Raw genomic sequence first — 21052 nt, forward strand, 5'->3', positions numbered from 1 at the left:
TTTCAAAATACTTTGGATATTTATCTTGCCAATAACAATGGTGAGAAAGCTGTATCCTCTTTAGAAAGGGAGTGTTGCAGCTGAGGTCAAGGCAGATAACAAAGCTGTAAGCACAGTTGAGGGAAGCTTTTTAAGAACAGGTTTTGCTCATAATGGAGCACGAACTGCAAATTACAATATATGCAAATGAAGCCTATTTAGGTGGGTTTTGTGTCAGACAGTAAAGATGCTGTAATTCATTTTTTTATAGGTTCATAAAGCTAACAGCTATGAGAGCGGCAGCCACTGCCAAACTAGATTTAAAAATATATGAGCCCTCTCTCTAAACTCTAAACTCTCCCAGGAACATCTAGTGGGAATCAGGAGAGCAGCAAAAACAGTTTCTGTAGCATAGCAGGGACCTGTGTAGCCCAAGGGCCCTGCTACAAGGTACCACTTGTTTTCCCTTATGTTGTCACTCAGGAGGAGTTTGGTGAAGATCTCCCTACTTTGATTTATGTCCTAACTGGTCTCACTTCCATGGTCATACAAGCCGTTCTTGCATGTATTATGCTGTGGAAAATGCAGTCCCTTGGCAAAGCTGACAGTAGTAACTACAATATTCAATAGAATATGCAATTTCAAATACTTAATTGACGGTAAAGTAACTAGGTACCTTTACTTAATCTCAGAGATTCCTTCTGCAGTTGTGTGACCCACAAGATTTTCTCTCTCACATCAGTGCTGTTCCTGTCATTTGACTTTTGGCCTGATATTTCAGTTGTTACATGAGGTTCAGCCGTTCTACTATTCAGTAATTTTTGTCTGACTGAGAACTTCACATTAAAACAGCCCAATTATTAAACATTGGACTATTGTATTCCAAATAATTCATGCCCTATTATAACACCGATGGTGCTTGAGACAATTACTCCCCTCAAAGACAAGAATAACGTAATTTCCATGAGTAATCAGTTCAGACTACCTCAGATAATAATGCTGTGGTTTTGCTTAGCCTCGTTTATCTTATACATTTGCAAAAGTTCAAGTGCCTGTAATATCAGCAAGTCTCTTGTTTCAGTTCTCTTAGCAAGTGCAATGGAACCTATTAATTCCACCAAATGGCTGCCTATCTAGGCAGTAATTTAGATGCCTGAGCTATGACTTGGATTACCTGTGTAATGATGAAATATGGCCCCCTGTCTCACATGCACCTTCTTAGGGGGCCTGGCCTTCCCTTATGGACAATGTGCTGGATAAAAATCACTCCTAACATAAGGCATAATTTGGTGTCTGTGCCTAAATTAGGAGCTAGCACCAATTGCCAGCAACTGCCTCAGTACCTTGACATTTGAAAGCAGCAGTTTTACAAAATCAGATACTGGTGCAGTTTTCCTTCTCTACATATGGCTCATATCTTTTTTTGTCTAAAATCCAGGCTCTCATGTTATTATGGCTGCTTTATATCACAAGCAAATGGAGATTCTTATTTTCTTGGTAGTTTATTCCAGCACCTTGCCAATTTGGTGTGTTGCACTGATTTTGTGGTCTTCGTATACTTCTGGAAAATATTTTATCACAAGAAGAACTGTTAAAAAAATAAACAGTTTATAAGTGCGTATGAATCATATCCTTATTCTGGATATTTTTTTTATTTGAAAGCAAGATGCTTTTGTGTGGCTCTGTTGCATTTTATTTTCCTTTAAAAGACCATAACAAGGATTTTTGAAAATCCTAAGTCATAATTCAATTGTGTTAGTTAATATGGATCAGATAATACTGCAAAGCTGGGAATGTATGACTTTTTTTTTTTCTTTCTGGCTGAAAAGCTTATATTAAAGCAAAATCAAACAGAACATGTGTAAATAAAACTGAGTAATTATGCTATGGAAACATGTTAATTATGTGTAGAGAAATTATTATAATTGGTTTATCTGCAGGCCTGATTGCTATATGAAATTAAGGAAACATGAGCCAGCATATAATATTTATTTAACTCTATTAAATCATTCAATATTCATACTATTTTTTAGCATACTGAAATCACTCTACAGGACATCTGTAATTTTGCAAAGAAATAGACTAGGCTGGTTCTTTGCAAGACCATATTCTTCATTTGGTTTAAATCAGTATCGTTTATTGGCCCCTGATTTTCTGCCAGGCATCTTACACATTCTGCAGCAGAAGACAAGCAGGGAGGAGGTTAAGGGAGCTGCTTCTTCCCCCTCTAAGATCAGCTCAGTTGGTCAGATCCTGGTGCTAGTAACATGGAGGTCACCATCAAGGTTTGATCCTCACGTGGACCAGATGGGAGAGTTGGACTTGATAATCCTTGTGGTTCCCTTGCAATTAAGAAGATTCTGGGATTCACTACTCCACAGTCATGAGACCCCACCCGAGTGCTGCATTCAGCTCTGGGGCCCCCAAGGTAAAAGGGATGTGGACCTGTTTGAGCAAGTCCAGAGGAGGCCATGAAGATGCTCAGGGGGCTGGAGCATCTCTCACAGCCTGAGAGATGCTGTTGTTTGGCCTGGAGAAGTGAAGGCTACAGGGAGAGCTAATTGTGGCCTTCTGCTACCTAAAGAGGCCTGTAAAAGAGCTGGAGAGGCACTTTTTATATGGGTATATAGTGATAGGACAAGGAATAAAGGCTTTAAACTAAAAGAGGAGAGATTTAGATTAAATGTTGAGAAGAAATTCTTGATTGTGTGGGTAGTGAGGCACTGGAACAGGTTGGCCAGAGAAGCTGTGGTTGTCTTGTACCCTGCAGTGCTCAAGGCCAGGTGGGATGGAGCTCTGAGCAACATGATTTAGTAGGAGGCATTCCTGCCTATAACCAATGGGTTTGGAACCAGGTGATCTTTAAGGTTTCTTCCAGCCCAAACCATTCTCTGATTCTGTGAAGTTACAAAGTGAAAGCATAATCAAAGAGTAGTTCAAGATGTAATCATTTCAAAATAGAAAGAATTAATTTTAAGGGGTCAATTATAAATGTTCTTAACTGTGTGCTAGAAATATTGACTATGTTTTGAAATTTGCTAACAGTAAAATATTTAATCTTTAAAAACTTGAGAGACACTTTTATCTGACACTTTCACAACTATTTCAATTTTATTAGTTTTTCTAGCAATAGCATTTGAATTGTGTGAAGGTTGTATTAAACTACTAACATGAAATTGGCATGGCTTATTTCCTGTTTCCAAGATCTTATAAAATATGTTGATGTTAAAGGATCTTTAATTATTTAACATACAACATTCCTTTTATACCTACTGGTAAACACAAGTGGAAAAAAATCTCATTTTCCAATATGCAGTTTAGAATCTGTTTCTTTTAGGACATTTAGGACCTGAAATAATTGATGTAAAATAAAAAAAAATGAAATGCTTATTTTTGACAAGTTGACTTAATGGGTGTTTAAATCGGTAGAGCCTTGCTACTTTACAGCTTCTGAGACTGTGACTTGTTAATGGGAAATGGCATTCCTGTTTTAAAGATAATCAGCTGTCTCTATGAAAATCAAGTACATGCCAGTGAAAGTGAAAATTCATAACAGTAGTGTAAGATAAAATAAACTTGATTAAACTGTTTCTTAAGCTCTACATTTGTACTTGCAAGGACTTTCAATATGTTATCAATGCCAACCTAAATTCCAGCTACCCTCGCCTGACTTTGATGGCTGTATTCTGATTTAATTCATTAGAAGCATTAATGTGATTGAAATTTTTTCAGGAAACAATTTTCATTCACTGTCCTTAACCTGTTGTGGTTTAAAAAGAGATCTTATTTCTTATGGCTGTGTGCAAGGCAGGGGTTGGACCACCCAATGGCTGTCACCTTTTCTCCTTGGGCTCTGGACATCACCTGCTGTGGCACTGATGCCAGGCCAGAGCATGAGATTCAGGTTCAAACAGGATCACAAATCCAGACATGCCTGAGTTCAATTGTTAATTCCCTCAGAGTTTTGGTTGGGCAGTAGACAGCAGGGCTAGAAGCAAAACTCTTGCCTTGAGCCAGTTTTGGATTGCAGTTGAGGATGGCAGGTTTACATCACTGCTCTATCTTGGTTTGATACTAATCTTGATTTTGCAGTAACCGTGCAAGAGCCACAGAGACATAATTTTGATGACACAAGAGGAATTTTTATAGGTTGTGTTGATATTCAATGAAGAGGTAATATTTCATTGCTGCAGGGTAGCTATGTTTGCAGTGAATCAAATGTAAATAAACTTCAGGCAAATGCTTGCCAAACATTTGCACTGTTAATTCTGATGCTTTTATTTTAAGCATGAATAGATTTTCTCTGCACAGGTTCAGGTTTTCACTGACATTGGAGAAAATCAATGAGGGTTTTAAACCAGAGAGAAACAGACAGTGAGTTTCTTTCTTTTCCATTTGTTCATGTGTGTGTGCACAGACATTGAGAAGGACCTCGCACTGTGGGAAGAAGCAAGGCTCTCAAGAAGCCCTGGTGTCCAGCATCCCAGTGTAGTTACCTCTGACCACCAAGGCACTCTTCAAGCTGCACAGGGCCCAGCCCCAAGGCCTCAGGTGCCAGCTCCAACGGGGAAGAACGTTCAGCTCCAAGGAAGCAAATCGCCGCCGCTGCCCACCAACAGCAGAACACAGGTCTCCAGTGTCACAAACAGCAGTGCACAAACCAAGAGGCCAGCAGCTCCAGGGAGCAGACCTATGACCCCAAATAGCTTGTTGTCACGGCCTCTTACCCCTAGCAACCAAGGAAATAGGGAAGGCATTATTAGCATTCAAAGAAGCAGATCTTTGTCATCCAAGAGCCAAATGGGGAGGACCCTCAGTGCTGCTTCAGGGCTTTCTGTGCAAGTGAGTGGAGATGTTGTTGGAACTGTCACTACTCAGAGAAACAGTTTATCAGAAGTAAGATTTTCAATTTAATGTTTTTGCTATGTTTAATAATGCCAAGACTTGATTGCATTTTATGTTCAAGTAACATCAGTATACCTAATGTAACTTACTGTGCTGAAAAGAACTTGAAATAGAATGATCAGAAAATTAGCAAGGAAATACTGCTCAGCTTTGAGAGGTACTCATTAGAGAATGTCAGTATTATTACAGAAATCATACTGAAACACTTGTGTGCCCCAAATTTACCATGAGCTTGGTAGGGCTTTGCCTGTACAATGCATAGCAGTTTTATTAGCATTACAGTTTCTAACAGGTGCATATCTCTGGAATATTAAAAAAAAAACTTTATCTAATCTTTATGATCCATGATATTTTTTTCCTGCTGCACTGGCAGTGCATGATATTTTCTCGATCTACTTTTTATTTCATGTTTTTGGGCAATTGGAATGATTAGATAGGCATCACTGAAAGGACAGGTTTTTCCCAAGCACCAAACTGAATGCAAGAGAAAATGTCCAACATTGTTGAATCACTGTCTAATACTGTCTAATACTATATGCATGGTATCTAGGCTAATTTGCAGCATAAAAAATTCCTGTCACATATTATTGGCTTTATAGGACTAGTGTTTGTTTAAAACAAAACAAAAGAAAAAGTTAAAGTACCTTGTAAATTCTGAGTAGGATTCTCCTCTGCTAACCTTAGCTGCCTTAAAGATAACTTCAGTGTGTGGGCAGTAGAAATAAAAGCACCTGTGAAAGAGAACCCCTGATGTCTATCTCTATACATGCCTTACAAAGGTGAGTCTTTTCTCAGGATATGCCAGTCCTTCTATACTGACTTGAGAAGGAACTATGTGTCTAGACTGCTGATTTTTTAGTGGTGGAATATGTTGGTTCCCACCATTATTATCAATCTCTTTGTAGTCCATTTGTCAAAACCTTTTTTCCAAGACTGAAAATAATATCATACCTTTAGATTGTTTCTGAGGAGTATCATCTGTTTTAACAATCTGTTGGGTGTGACACTTGATACAATGTGTTATCAGTCTCATGACTTCTAAAGGAAATTTCAAATGTTGTTTATGATAGTGTTGCTTAGGGTTGGTTTTAGAAAAATTAGAGATTAAATACTTAGTATAACTCTTCAATTAATTATATGACATCCTTTATTTGTTGTGAAGGAAAGGAAATGAGGCACAGACTATTCTAAAATTTGGGGAAGAAATCTTACTTCAATTTGGTGGTGAAATAAATACTCATTATTTTGTTGTTTGAATGACAGTGCACTAATCCCATCACTTGAGCTGTTTCTTCACTTAGAATTGAATATCCAGATTAAAGACATGAGGACTGAAGGTGACTACAGTTCTCCTGAAAGTGTCTTCACTGCCAGTTGATATATTTTCAAGCCACATTTCCCATTTAAAAAAAAGAAAGACAATTTTAACAAGGTTTTTTTTACCAAAAAAAAATCACTTTGTGTTCTCTTTTGAAGTATGGGATGTGTTTGTGTATTAGAATTTCCTCTCATACCAGAAAATGAGAATTGAAATTAATTTTAACTAAAATATGTTCAGAAGAAATGAAGGGTTTTATTGTCTCCCAACTAAATTCTTGACCCCTCTTTTTCTTCTTTTTTAGGCAGTCTTGTTCTTAAGTGATACACAGTCATGTGATGCCAAGTAAAATGATTGTATATGCTCATGAAACTATGTGTATGTAACGTGTGAGAGGTATCCAGTCTGCCCACCACTTTTGATATTTCCTGTAAAAAGGCAGACAATTAAAAATGCTTTCTTCCTGAGCCTTTCTGTAGCTATGGTAATAATAAGCAAGAGTTCCATTTAATTTGCTGTGTCTTGTTACTTCTGTTTGCTGATGGCTCTCACAGTAAGTGTCCTGTTATGCCTTTAATATATGTATATATTTGTCTCAAGAATTTTAGGAAGTGAGCAATATTATTATGCTATTTTCCAGTTAGAATAGCATGTCCAGATTCAGCCAGCAACCCACTGTAAAGCTGATGTTAAACCTCAGCATTTCTATGCAGGATCTTATCCTCTGTTAAAATCCCTTCTAGAAGTGACAAATTCTTTTCTTTCTCTTTGCTCACTGGGTACAATAGTACTTTGGCTGCTAGTGACCCAGCTCAGCCCCTATTTATCCTTTCTGACATTCACAAGTGACCTTTGACATAATGGAAACTCAGCTTGGGACTAGCTCTGCTTCCAAAGGGAAAGCTGATGGTACGAAGCGTTCACACTGAAGACCAGGTTGGGAAGGCCCATGGATATCAGAAAGAAGCTGATGGAGATGTGGCCAATCTGCCACTCCCAGCCTCATTTTTGAAGTGTTATACTACAAGCTTTCAAGCTGTCTTTTGCCCACTTAAGTTCCTGGTCACTTAGAGAAGTGGATTTAGACAGAACATACCCAGGAAATACGTCTGCTCTGTGACATTTTTTGCCACGTTAGACATTTCCTCCCATTTGTGGTCATATGATTTCACTTTCTTGTGTCACAGCTTGTCTCTGACCATGGAGATATATTTTAAAAAGGCAGAGATGGTTTGGGGTAGGAGAACAAGAGTCCTGCCTGTCTTTGTACTATTACAGATCACAAACATAAAAACTCAAGGCTGATACTGTAATTTATTTTGCAACTTTCATTGCAGATTTTGTATCCTCTTCCTGTATACAACCAGTAAAATAAAAGAGGGGACATTATCTTTATTCTTATTAGCCTTATGGTCTCAACTGGGAATTTCTACTGGATGTAAATACACTGTGGTTATATTGCCAATCCTATGGAAGATACTATGATAAATTTTTTTGCAAATAACTCTGCTTCCTTACTTTTAGATGATGTTAATGGAATTAATCAGTAGAATTTTGATATATATTTGATGAGAATAAGTCAGTTGAAAAGAATGTGACTACTGGGTGCCAGGAGCATGTTTTACCCTAAGGAGCTTGATACACTTATTTATTTACTTGCTTATTTGTTGGGAATTTTAACATATCTCTCAATGCCTTATGTATGCTTCCTAGATTGTAATGTGTTTCAAAGTAACATAACAAGTCTAAATAGAAAAATATTACTAATAAATACAATTCAAAGTTCTTAAGCTTTAGTAAAGTTCATGCTGCAGCATGGGTGGTTCAATCTTGTTACAGCACAAATCTTAAATAATTTGGCAAGTACTTAACATATCAGCTGTTAAGAATGTTTTGGGTTTTTTTAATGCTCAAGACTTATAATGATCTGAGATTTTGTGGACAAGTTTCTGCCTCCTGGCACACATAATATTACTAAGTTCTAACAGGTGTGTTTTATTATCAGCTCTGTTCAAGGCTGAATTGAATTATAGCAAAGAAATGCTACCTAGAGAAATAGTTTTATTATCTCTATAAAGGTAATAAATCAGGGTTCCAAATCCTTTGGCAGAGATACTTTTATGCATGGTCCTAATCCTTTGGTGTTTTGTATAAATTGGCAAAGGAATGTTGAACCCTGCTTATCTCTTTAGGATGGATTCCATTAAAGTGACACAATTCTGTGATACTTGTCAATAGCTGTTGAGATGAAAATACCACTGACTCCCTTGTTTGCCATATCATTTTCTGAACAGAAAAAATTTTGCAATCATTTCATTTATTCAGATAATTCAAAGTGGTATTCAGCAATCCTCATTAGTCTTATTAGTCTGTCATTGTTGAGAGCAGGAAAGTATGTCTTATTTGAATACAGCCTTGATTAACAAAATTTTTACTTCAATTTACTGGAGTATAGAGCATAACTTGTGATGAGGACTCTCTTTTTGGTCAGATACTCTCACTCTGTTCCCCTGCCTGGCTCAGGACTTTGCTCTGTGTTTTTGGAAGATTAAAAAGTGTGTGGATCAGTGTGAGAGTCACTCATCCCTACTGCAAGAATCCTGTTCCTTGAACAAAAACATGTTCAGTGTTGTAGGCAGCAACCTTCTCCAGCACAGCACATTGGAAATGGCCATACATGAGTGAGGCCTGAAGCTCCTGCCTGAATTTACTGCTGGCCCATGGCAGCAGTGTTTGTGAATTTTTAGCACGTTACTGACAGAATTAATAATTTACTCCCAGCGAGCTAGATCTTGATTGAGCAGCCTTCAGTCTCCCTAAGCTGATTTAAACAAGCCTGGATTCTGTATTTAAATCAGATAGCCAAAGAATAAATTTTATGTTGCAATACAATTTAAATATGTAGATTCTCATTTCAGCTGATGTAACACAAAACAGGGTTATTACCCCCCTTTTTTTTTCAAGAACATATATAAATCTGGCCAGTGATTTTATGATATCTGGCCAAGGTTAAAGTTTTCTTTTATAGACTAAACTTGCATGTTTGAACTGCCTTTGAAAAGAAAACTGTGCATTCCAGTCTCATCTCTCCCCATGAATATTTCAAAGGAATGTGTCAAAGTATTTTATATGTCTGTTTGTATACCTGTTCACATACATATGTGTGTGTCTGCATGAAAAAATATTCTTATACGCATACATGTAAACATTATATTAAAAAGTAGGCAATTTTAAAACATTTTCAAAAGCTATATACAGCTGCATATGCATTTTTAACCATGTAAAACATTTATACTTTGATTTTTCACATTTAACATGTAAAACTTTTACATTTTGATGTTTTAATGGTATCTTAGAGACAAAAGTTTCCATAACATTTTTTCTTCCTAAGCCTTCTCCTTATGCAGCAAAACCATAGGTTCTAAATCAGGTGTCAGATTCTTGTACTTATTAGACTAGAAACAGTGAAAGTTTTGACAGATCAAAGCCTCACTTAAGCAAATTGCATTTGAAATGTCTGTTCAGTGCAAAAACTGCAGGATCAGATGTAATATCTGCAATTTTGTCTTGTCATTGCATTTCCAAGATGAGTATGTATGTATCTTACATATCTGTATTTATAGTGGAGAGGCAGTGAAATAAATCCCTTCATTTTAGTGTGTTTGGGTTTGATTTTTTTTGTTGTTGTTGTTTCTTTGTTTGGTTTGTTTGTTTACTTTTGGTTATGTTTTGGTTTATATTTTGTGGGGTTTTGTTTGTTTTGGGGGGGTTTTGTTTGTTTTGGGGTTAGTTTTTTGTTTGTTTATGGTTTGTTTTGTTTTGCTGAATAGATTAAAAAAATTTCCAACGAGCCTGCGCATCCTCTACATTTTGGTTTTATTTCACAGCAAGTTGTTTATTTGTTTTTAAAGGCTTTCTCCTCTCTAGTTAATTTAGGCTAGTGTTTGCTGCAGTCTTCATTTGTGCAGAAAAATTATCTGTCATTTTATCTAAAATAGATCTGTTTGTGGCAGGATGAATTCTTGCAACAGCTTCAACTTGCTCATCAACCTTGGATATTGCCTAGTGACACAGAAAGTGAAGGAGTGGAAGCTGACCAAGACAAATGTAAGTATATGTGTAAGGACCAGATAAAATGTCAAACCCCTCAACTGTACTTCTATTTTCCATTTCTTCAAATACTGTGGAGATGTCATGCCTGCTCTCAGGAGCTTTTCTCACAAATACCAATAACTTATTTGTCTGAAGGCTGAACCTTCTAGGACTGATCTGCAGAAGCTTTCCTGTAGTCACTGAACAATGACAAAATGATGACAGAACACTGTTTACTTAAGCTAAGTGAAACAATTTGTCCTGATGTGTTAAAGTAGCTGTTCCAGAAAATAACATGAACTTGAAATAGATAATCTGTTTCATAAATCTGTATTTACCAGCAAAAAAATAAGCAAAGTAAAAAAACTCCAGGTCTGAAAAGTAGAGCCTCCTTCCTTAGGTGTGACACTCAATTATCTGTATTTTGCTTACATTCTTTGTAATTCATCTGTATAAATAAAAGTTCTTAATCATACCAGTAATCCTTAATATCATACACTCTTCAAAGTATTTGTCTAATCATGGAATAGAGGGTCAGCAGGATCAGAGCCTAAATGGCAGAACAAGTAACAGGCTATAAATTGCAATATTCTCAAATTGTAGCAAATTCTCCCTGCCTACAAGGTACCTGTAAATGATCTTACTGTTTCACATTATCTCTCTTAATTCACAGTAGTTTTGTGATCTTCAAGGGTGAATATGCAAACTGCTTCCTAAGATATTTTAGGTGATGTACTTGAAAAAGAGCAGATGATTTAATCAACATGTTTAGAAAACTCAATCCTGGTTTAAACATCAAGAGTTAACATACGAAAAAGATGTTTTCTTTACAGAAGGGAACAGTTCTGTAAGGGATTAAGGATTCATAAGAAACATGCCAGATGAACAGATTTTTTTTTAATTATGCCACTTTAAATAATTGTTTTGTACTCATACATCAGTTTCACAAATTCATACATAGCCCAGAGTTTGACTAAAATTTAAATTTACACAGTGAGATCCTAAAGAGCATGTGCAGGTCTTTTTGAACACTAGTAAAATGTTACAATGAGATTCTGTGCATCCATCTGATTTTAGTCCAAGGCTGTAAGTCCAATTTGACTTGCACCAGAGCCTTTCAGTTGCCTTTGAGCTGAAGCTCACCTTAGGTGGCTCAAGAGAGACCCTGGGACCTGCCTTTTATGTCTGTGCAATTTTTCCTCAGTATTTTCTGTAATGAATTTGCAGTCCCACAAACATTGGTAGGACTGGCTGTGCACACACACAGTGTGTGTGACCAGGGAAACTGATGCTCCAGGACATATCAGATGCACACCATGGTCTTGTGTAGCTGCTGTACTGGAATTGTGTGGGTGTGAGGACTTGTGAGCACCCAAAATCTTGTGCTATAATATTCCAAGAATATTACAGGTCATTGCAATTGCCCAAAAAACAAAGTGGCGAGTTAAATATTAAAAGCATGTTGTTAAGGTCAATGTTCAAAAGCCTCTTCAGCAGTGACAGACTTGAGCAATTGACCATCTCCCTCAGAAGCCTGTTCAGTCTTCACCCTCTCAGTAAAGGAATGCTCCTGATGTCAGTCCGAATCTCTCCTGGCACAGCTTTGAGCCATTACTTTGGCTCAAAGTGTTCTGTCACTGAATACCAGGGAGAAGAGATCAGGGCCTCTCTCTCCACATGCCTTCCTCAGGAAGCTGTGAAGTCAATCCTCTGCTTCATTTTCTCCAAACTAGACAAGCCCAAATCCTTAGCTGCTCCTCACAGGTCATTCCTTCACCAGCTTTGTTGCCCTTATCTGGACCCACTCAAGGACCTTCACATCCTTCTTAAATTGTGATGCCCAGAACTGCACACAGTGCTCGAGGTGAGGCTGCACCAGTGCCCTACACAGTGGGACAGTCACCTTTCCTGAGCAGCTGGTGGTTCTGTATTTGATGCACCCCAGGATGGGCTTTGTCCTGTTGGCTTCCAGGCCATGCTGCTGATTCTTGCTGTGCCTGCTGCCAGCCAGCACCTCCAGATCCATTTCTGCAGAGAGGCTCTCCAGCCACTCCTCTCCCAGTTTATACTTTTGCTTGATATTAGTCTGTCCCAGCTGCAGAATCTGGTGTTTTGACATGTTAAACTTCATGCCATTGATCACTGTCCAGTGTTCCAGTCTGTGTAGATCCCTCTGCAAAACCTATTGTCCCTCCAAAGAGTCAGCAGCACCTCTGAGTTTGGGATCATCAGCAAATGTGCTAATGGTGGATTCAACCCGCCCTGCAGGTTGTTGGTAAATGTTTTGACCAGAACTGGCCCTAGAATTGATCGCTGGGCAACACCACTGGCGACCAGTGGCCCCCTTGGAGCTCTGCCCTTCAGCCAGTTCTTCACCCAGCACAGCCTGCAGCCACTCCTCCCACAGCTGGACAAGTTGTCCTGAAGGATGCTGTGAGGGACAGAATCAAAAGTATTCCTAAAGTACAGAAAAACCATGTCCACCAACTTCCCTCCATCCATCCATCCATCCATCCATCCATCCATCCATCCATCCATCCATCCATCCATCCATCCATCCATCCATCCCCAACTGGTGGGTGACCTTATCATAGATGGCTATCAAGTTAGTTAAACAGGTTGACCCCAGTATAGTTAGCTGGTGCACCCTCATATCACTGTTTCTGCTACTAAAACTAAAGGGATAAAACAGAAATGTTTTATTAAAGTAATACCTCCTGTAACTGAAATCTAATAGTGAAAATTTTTATTAAAAGTAACTAAGGATGGTAACATCCCTGTCTGAGTTTTTGTGCTAGTGACATTGTCAAGAAAGTGCAGAACTGCCACTGCTGACAAAGAGAAGCTGCCAATTCCTGGTTGTGAAGTGGAGCCAGCAAGGAGCTTTGGCACACTTGCTGTTGCCACTGCTTGTAGGTAGACCAGCTGGCAAGATTACACATAATTTTTCCCCCCAAAGTAATAAATCTGTGCGGGTATTTTTTGTGTGATTTAGTGTTGAGAAGGCCCAGGAGTCCATAATTTGTGAGTTTGAGCAGAAGAGCTGCAAAATTAATCTTTACAATAGCAACACCTGTTCTTTGACTTAGCCTTTGATAAATTACATGTGGATAATATTTACCACATTCTTTGACTACTTTGAGATAATAGCAGCCAGGTGTAAAGCTAGTTTTTGGTAGTGGGAAAACAATGCAGAAAGAGAAACTGTGTGAGTCACCTTGAGTTCTTTAAAAGTAATATCGTCTGGTTAGAGTTTTAGAAGAAAAAGAATGAAAAAAATAAGAGGGGAACAGTTCCAAATTTATTCAGATGTAAGAGTTTAGAGAGACTATTTTCAAAGTAAGTGATAACTGAACAAAACTGGGTCACTGGAATCTCAGTATCTCTTGACAAGCATCATTTGCAAAACAGATACAACAGCGGATATCTCGTCTTATGGAAATAAGATCTTGGTTCTCAGTTCTTGTACCTCAGACTTTACATTTTAAATTCTCCAGGCTCTCTGACAGCATTTTAAAAATTTATCCTTAGCAGCAAGTTTCAATGATAACTAGAAGTCAATAATTGTTAAACCGTCATACTAATTATGACAACATTTTAAATCAAATAGCTACTCACATAAAAGAGTTAAATTATTCTAGCTTAAAAGATTTTTTATGTTAAAAAAGGAAAGAAAAATATTTTTAAGAAGCTTTGTTGATTTTTTAGCATACTCCTTCCTTTTCCTCTTTGTGCACTTAATTAAGTTTGTGGCCATAGATCAGAGAAAGAGATCAGGTATAATTATTTGCTCTTGTAATGTACATTTTGTTATTAAAAATAAAAATTAAGACGTGCATTTTAAGAGCTATTATAATTTAGAAACAAAATCTTTTCTGCTTGCAAAATGTGTTTTCCTTTGAAACTCTCTACACAATGAGAGATGAAAATTGTCATGCAGCATGATCCAAAATCAAGGACCTGTGGTGTCCTTTTAGAGTGACTAAAAATGTCTCTAGACAGAACCTCATGTGTGTTCTTCCTCTGTGATTCTGGAGACAGTTCCCCATTATTATCTGCAGTAGTTTGCGTGTGTGCTGATTCTCTGTGAAGAGTTTTCAGAGAATGCATAGAGATAATTCTTGGGAAAAGGAGGGATCTGGAGAAAATATTTACCACTTGCATAATCCTTCAGTTTGATGAAAATTCTTTGAGCTGGCAAGAATAGATTTTCCTCTTTATGGGGTACTGATGCACAGAAACAGAAGAACCACCACCAGAACATTTTTTAGACAGCTTTTATGAGAAGAAATTCATCCCTTTCAGGGGTCTGACAAGAGTCTGCTTGAATTTTCCCTTGAGAAAAAGACCTACAAAGATTGAAGATTGGAAATTTCTAAGTATCACTAGCTTCCAAGAACCTTGAAAAGACAAAAGACAGGGATTTTGGTATAATTTGACCTGCCATCTCTAGTCTTGGCAAGGATTGCTGCCCAAAACACTGTCTGCTTTCTTGGATGCCAAACTCAAGAAGTAACCCATACAGCAGATTTCTCCAGGTCACACAGCCTTGGACATAAAGGGTCCCAGCCTCCAGTCAGTCCATCTAGCAGATGTACATGATAGGTGAATGAAGTAGACTCTTGAAAAGCTTGCTACTTGTTAAATCCATATTAAATATACGCACAGAACATTAAGGACTGGAAGGCACCCTGAAGGATCATCTGTGTAAAAACATTCCTTTGTGCTAATCTGCTTAAGGCATGCCAGTTTCTGTAGTTAATGGCACAAAAAGTTGTGTGTCTATTATCACTTAATTCCAACTTGCCAAAAGGAGCACTAGATGCTCATTTCTAGCTCAGTTGATCTGGGGCAAGTCTTGAACTCTTGCCCTCTGACCTCTGGGTTTTGCTACTCTTCATCTGCAAACTCTTTGCTAAGGTTGACTGTGAAAGGTCTACTGCTGATAAATCAAATGTTCATTGGGAATAAGTGGGATTTCTACTCCATTCATTCTTGCACTGCTCTTGAAACTCTGCAGTCAAAGACACTCTGCTGATGACTTCAACAGTTGTTGAAGAAAACCTTCATTTTCCCATTTGCACGTCTGCCTAGGGAAAAAAAAAACTAAAAGAATGAAAGATCAGGGATTTTGTAGACTTGAGAAATTCAGACTGTCTTCTAGTATAATTCCAATCCATACAGTATTTGTCCATGGGTAAAGTTCCTTGCACTGAGTAAATTCACATGCCAAAACAGTCAATTTATCCTAATTATGCAAGTAAGTTTTCCTAAGATTTGGAAGATTGCTTGGCCAGAGTTAACAATAAGGAGGAATCTACTGTTGGAATAGGTTTTTGCTGTGAAAGTTTGCTTTTGCTAGGGCCAGGTGCTATTCAGTATGAGTAAGAATGACAGAATCAGGGTTAGAGGAGCAACTATTGATTGCAGGCATCTACGCAAACACATTCCATTTCTGTCATTCAAATTCAGCTGTTTGTATTTGTGCTCTGCTCTGATAGAGCATTGGAAATGTCTCTTTCAGTGGGTTTGAGTTTAGGACAAGGCTAGATGTGGTTTCTCTAGAAAGTAAAGTGCTTATCAGGCATCACTCAAATGTTACTCAATTATATGTCTGATTAGTAAGAGCATAATTGTTGTAGTTGGCATTTTTTCTCAGTGAATAATAAATTCACTATAAATGCACAATGCACACTTTTTTTTTTTTTTTGTCTCACAAGTGAATCTGTCCCAAAAATAAACTTTTGGGAGACTTTTATCCCAATTCATGAATCTTCTGCAGATGTTGATGTCCTTCTTTCCTTTAATATTTACTGCAGTAAAAAATTCGTATCTCTCCCTTCCATGTAATCTCTGCAGAGGGTGTCATAAAGCTTTTGTCTGCTTGGGATATGAGTTAGTTACTAAATTTCTACAGTATGCACTTATGGTTAATAAAGAATGTTGTCTCTCATGCCTGACATTGGCTTGCCTACATATTTAGCTTGAGACAGTTCTATGTCCTCTTCAGAAATAGGACACCAGAAAGGGGATTGTGCTTCTTTAAAAGGAATTTCTCCAGGCCTATTGGATGGTCTTGGCTGGATGTCTTGTGACACTCGTGGCTGAAGCTGCATCACTTCATATAACTGCTTTCTGAGTCTGAAAGTAGATGAGAACAATTTTCTTGCATGCTAACCTGCCCATTTCAATTTAATTATTTATTGATGGTGAAACAAATGTAGATTCACATTATTTCTACTAGAAGTCAGATGACTTTTGGACAGTGAGTGGTGAGTTCAACTAGAGAAAGTTGAAGTTAGACTCAAGTTTCCTATTTTTTGAATGGATGTGCTTAAATACAAACCTGCAGTAATCTTCTTATATTATTAAGGCTTTAAGGCACATTGCTTTATTTATCCTGACTAATATTTGGTTTCACTTTGGAAAAGTTCACATTGGACTAAATATTTAGTATGGGAATGGAATTTTCCATTGCAGGGAGTAAAAAAAAAATAAATTAAAACCTGTTTTAGTGCAGATAGCTCTTTTCAGTAAAGCTTCCAAACCTACAGATATCTTTTTCTACAGCTTTCCTTATTATGCTAAACTTGGATTCCCAATGACATTTAATGTAATAAAAAGTGACACTATAATTTAAAAAATGGCCTAGAGAATTATCAAGACACACATTAGGTAAATTAAAAGCTGGTTCAATGAGGAATCAAAAACTTGAGTTTCTAATGGGAAGATGTAGATGAATGGGGCTCATTAGGGTCTGATAGGTTTGGATAATGGGTGGGAAGGACAAGTTGAAGTTATTAAATGATATGAATCCCCTGGTATAATGGCCAGATTCCAGTAAAATGCACTTTATTATAACCAGATGAAGTATATTTAAACCAAATGAAATATATCTGGCACCAGAGAGCCATATCTGTCTCTGCTGCAGAATAATGAGGCTTTGTCCTGGAAAGCAGTGACCTAATGGATTTAGGATGGTCATAGAAGATCATCTCAGTGTGAGCTCTCAGCACAATGCTGTCACGAAGAACGGTAGACCATTTCTTGAATGCCTTAGAAGTTAAGTAGCAAAGTAATTATTCCACATAATATCAGTAAAAAAACCCATGGGTTAGGTGTCTTTTCATTACGACAGTTGGGATTGCTCAATGGACTTCAGGAGGTGGTTAAAAATGACCAGCATTTGGGAAACCCTGTTAGGAATTTGCCTCACTCACATAAAGGCATTCAACCAGAAACTTCAGAGATAACATGATTTCTGTAGATAGATGTTTAAATAAAAAAGATTGATCAAACTGTGCCAAAGGAAATTAAATGTTCTGTCCTAGCAAGCAGGAGCTTCAAGTGTTATAAGCAAAAAATAAAGGACACAATGAACTCAAAGCCATTAACAAGTGGTTAACTTCTTAAATTAACTCCTCCAGATAAGACCAGTCCCTGGCTCTTCTGTGGGTAACAGTCACAAGAAGAATCTGCAAATGAAACAGGCTTACACATATTTGCTTTTCTTTATCCCACCATAAGACAAGTCCATTACTTATAGATCAAACTGTAATACAGCTTGAATATCTGCTAAAAGAAGCACCTCCAAGGAAAACAGCTGAACATTAGGTATAAATGACAAAAAGCCCTCAACCATATAAAAGTAATCAAGGATAAGAACTGTTGCTAAGGTTTCCTAGGCTTTTTGTCTTGTGTTTTGTTTGTTTGGTTAATTTGTTTTTGTTGTTGCAGAGGTTTTCATGGTATGTGCCTTGCTTTGTTGGTTATCAATACAGAATCACATAACAAATTCCAGGTTTATCATCTGACAAAATGAAAATTATTCCAATTGTATTAAATTAATTAGCTGGAGATAATGGAAAGAATTTGTTCCTGCCAAGTTTCTTAAATCTCCCAGAAAGGGCTTGCATATTTAAATGTTCAAAAGGAGTGAAACTGCTGTGCCTGATTTCCTGCAGTGTTTAAAAAAGGAAAGGTGGAGGCTTCTCAGGTAACACATAGATCTTTGTGCAGTCACCAGTACAATTAAATGAGGTTGAGGTGTTTATTTCCGGTTCATAACCTCGATTCTCTCACTGGATCTATGTAATAGGTCCAGATACAGCATTATATTTTCTACAAACTATGGAGAGGGCAGGTTGTGTTCCAGTCAGCAACATTTGCAAAACAGTCCATTGCAATCTGCATCTGTAAATATTTTTTAAAGCTGAATTTCCATTTGCTTTGGGGAAGGTTTTCAACCTGAACACAAGCAGAAATTAAAACATTGCTATCTCAGCTTATCTGATTCATCACAGGTGAATATTATATTCCATGTTTTCTGAAACACAGGCTACTTTTTGCAGTCTATTACCACTATTGAAAAAGAAGTAGCAGAAAAAAAACCCTCAAAACCACTGAATAATTGGAACAAATAGTATAACTAAGGGCAGTGTTGTTTGCTTCTGAATGTTTTAGAAACAGCAAAAAATAATTGAGATTCACTAACATACTGATCCACATTGCTTATTTAACTGTGAATTCAACATAATAGAAAACTCTTACAAAATGAAAACATGGTGAAGGATTAATTTTCCCTTTTCTCCTATTTTTGTGTACATTACATTTGAGCCCTAATATCTGTGTTTTTCTGTTTGATTTCACAGGTTTGTGAAATCAGTGGAATTATTGAAGAACAATTTAATAAAAAACAAAAATATGGTGATCAAAACTACACCTGAAAAATTGCTTTAGTTTATTCATAAAAAAATTAAATAAAGTTATTTTTCTAGTATCAGCAGCACATGAGTGAAACTGCTCTGATATGAGGATGCTGTAATGCACTGAATGAGACTATTTACTGTGGTACAGTGGCCTTAGGAAAGAAGGGTAATTGTCACCTTTTAGTATAAATTTACTACAGTATTTTTTTTAGTTTATACCCCTATTGTTTTGGATTGACATTTGATAAGCTAAATTCTGCCTGACCAAAACAAACTTTGCCTAAAGATTGTATGTATTTTAACTTGTCTAAGGTTTTCTACTCCTTATATTTTTGTAATCTTTGCTCCTTTTTAGATTAATAAACATTAAAGTATTTGCTGCATCTGCCCATGTGTATGTCCCATTCAGGTCTCACAGAGAGCTGGCTGTTCACTCATAGTCACCTGCAGAGAGAGGTCAGACAGGGGAATGAGTGAAAGAGTGTGTGTGGGTAGCAGAAACAGGTGCTGCTTGTGCTGCATAGCTTTGTATTGAATTTATCTTCTTTGATCTTTAAAACAAATAAAGACTCTGTTAAAAAGGGGGACATAATAAGGAGTGGTGCATGCATGCAAAAATAAAGCACCTAAAAGGAATTTCATATATTATGATAAAGTGTTAGTTACCCATGTGAATTACTGAGACAAACTTGCTGTTTAAAATATTCTATCTGGTGTGTGCTGTGTGCTTGGAACTTCAGAGGATGTGTTAGCACAGACATCAAATGAAGGGATGTGGCAGTTGGATTTACTGATTTCATTTACCTGTTAATTCTGTCAAGTGTGTTCTCAGTTTCCTCTGTCTTCAATTATGTATGCTCGGGTCCTGTATCTTTGACAGAATAATGAAATTGCTTGCAACTATTAAAAAATACAGTATTACAAAGCATCTATTTGTTTAAGAAATAAAAATGAGTTGTCTGTCATAAGTGTTTCATAGTGTGAACTTTTTTCTGCTGTCTCACAAATGCAGAGTGCTAAATACACAGAAACACTCTTGTCTGTGTTAGTCGTGAGTGAGTTAAATGGAAGTTAACATTGTGGTGAGCAAGTATTTGCTATATGTGTCATCATAGTGTACAGTTCCTATATGTAAAATGTTTGGCATACTGGGATAGTGCCTTTAAGTTCATTTCAAGAAGGTACTTTGTTAATTTGTCATCAGTAAAGGAAATCTGTAATGCTGTGTGCATTTGCAATATGCTTGAGGGCTCGTTTCCATATGGGGGGTATATTTTCATTGATTAGTCAGTTGTGCTCAGAAAAGCATTCCTGTGAAACTAATGTCTCCTTTTCATGGGTTTTGTTCTTCCTTAGTGGCCCTCATTTCACATTTTACCTTGGCTTTACTGAAAAATATAAAATAGGATTGCCTTTTCTTCTTTCAGTTGCTTCACTCAACATCTGCTAAGCTGCATGCTTTCTGCTTCATGTCATTACTGGGTGAAATTATGACTACATTTAATCCTTGGGAAAAATTTCATTGACTTCAGGAGAACCAAGATTGCTCACAACAAGTTGAGAAAGAAATTGGAATTTGGCAGCATCTTAATTCTAGAAGTTCTGGCGTGTATGAGAACTTGAAGACAGTTTTGGCCCAGTAGAGCAGAGATATTTGGTCAGGGATGTGTCTGGTTTGAAATTTTGGTTACGGGTGAAGAAGAAGTACAAGACAGGCTTTATTCAGAAAGGCAGAATATCAATGATGTCCCTGGTATTCAGAGGGGAAAAAGGCTTTTCAGTTACAGATACAGTGAGTTCACCAAGAGTAGTTAGAGTGATTAAGAATTTAGCACATGCTAATTGTACACAAGTATCTCAAGGTGTCATAGGATGGCTTGGGTGGTCTCAGTTGTAAAAGCTGTGAAGCCCTGAGCTCCTGAGATATATGGCTGTTTTTGGGACTGGCCAGAACAATGGTATTTTTCTGGGACACTTTCTAAGCTGAAAGGCAGAGGATAAAACCACGGAAAGTATGATTATTTTTCACACTAAAACATACAGAAAATCA

General features: G+C 37.3%; 1 protein-coding gene across 6 annotated transcripts in view; it reads left to right on the plus strand.

The window, feature by feature from the left end:
* Window positions 1-19942, plus strand: part of C1H8orf34 (chromosome 1 C8orf34 homolog) — a 149831-nt gene extending 129889 nt beyond the window's left edge. For 5 of the 6 annotated variants that reach the window (XM_058031533.1, XM_058031500.1, XM_058031517.1 and 2 more), the window contains 2 exons: window positions 4397-4875; window positions 10216-10674. In XM_058031533.1, coding sequence (XP_057887516.1) covers window positions 4397-4875; window positions 10216-10455 — 719 coding nt within the window. In that variant the 3' untranslated portion in view covers window positions 10456-10674. Of the gene's footprint in view, window positions 1-4396; window positions 4876-10215; window positions 10675-18945 lie in introns of those variants that run through there. The other variant, XM_058031542.1, reaches the window with a different exon arrangement.
* The last annotated feature ends 1110 nt before the right edge of the window (window positions 19943-21052 follow it).

The sequence above is a fragment of the Melospiza georgiana genome, chromosome 1, assembly GCF_028018845.1.
Source record: "Melospiza georgiana isolate bMelGeo1 chromosome 1, bMelGeo1.pri, whole genome shotgun sequence".
Lineage (NCBI taxonomy): Eukaryota > Metazoa > Chordata > Aves > Passeriformes > Passerellidae > Melospiza > Melospiza georgiana.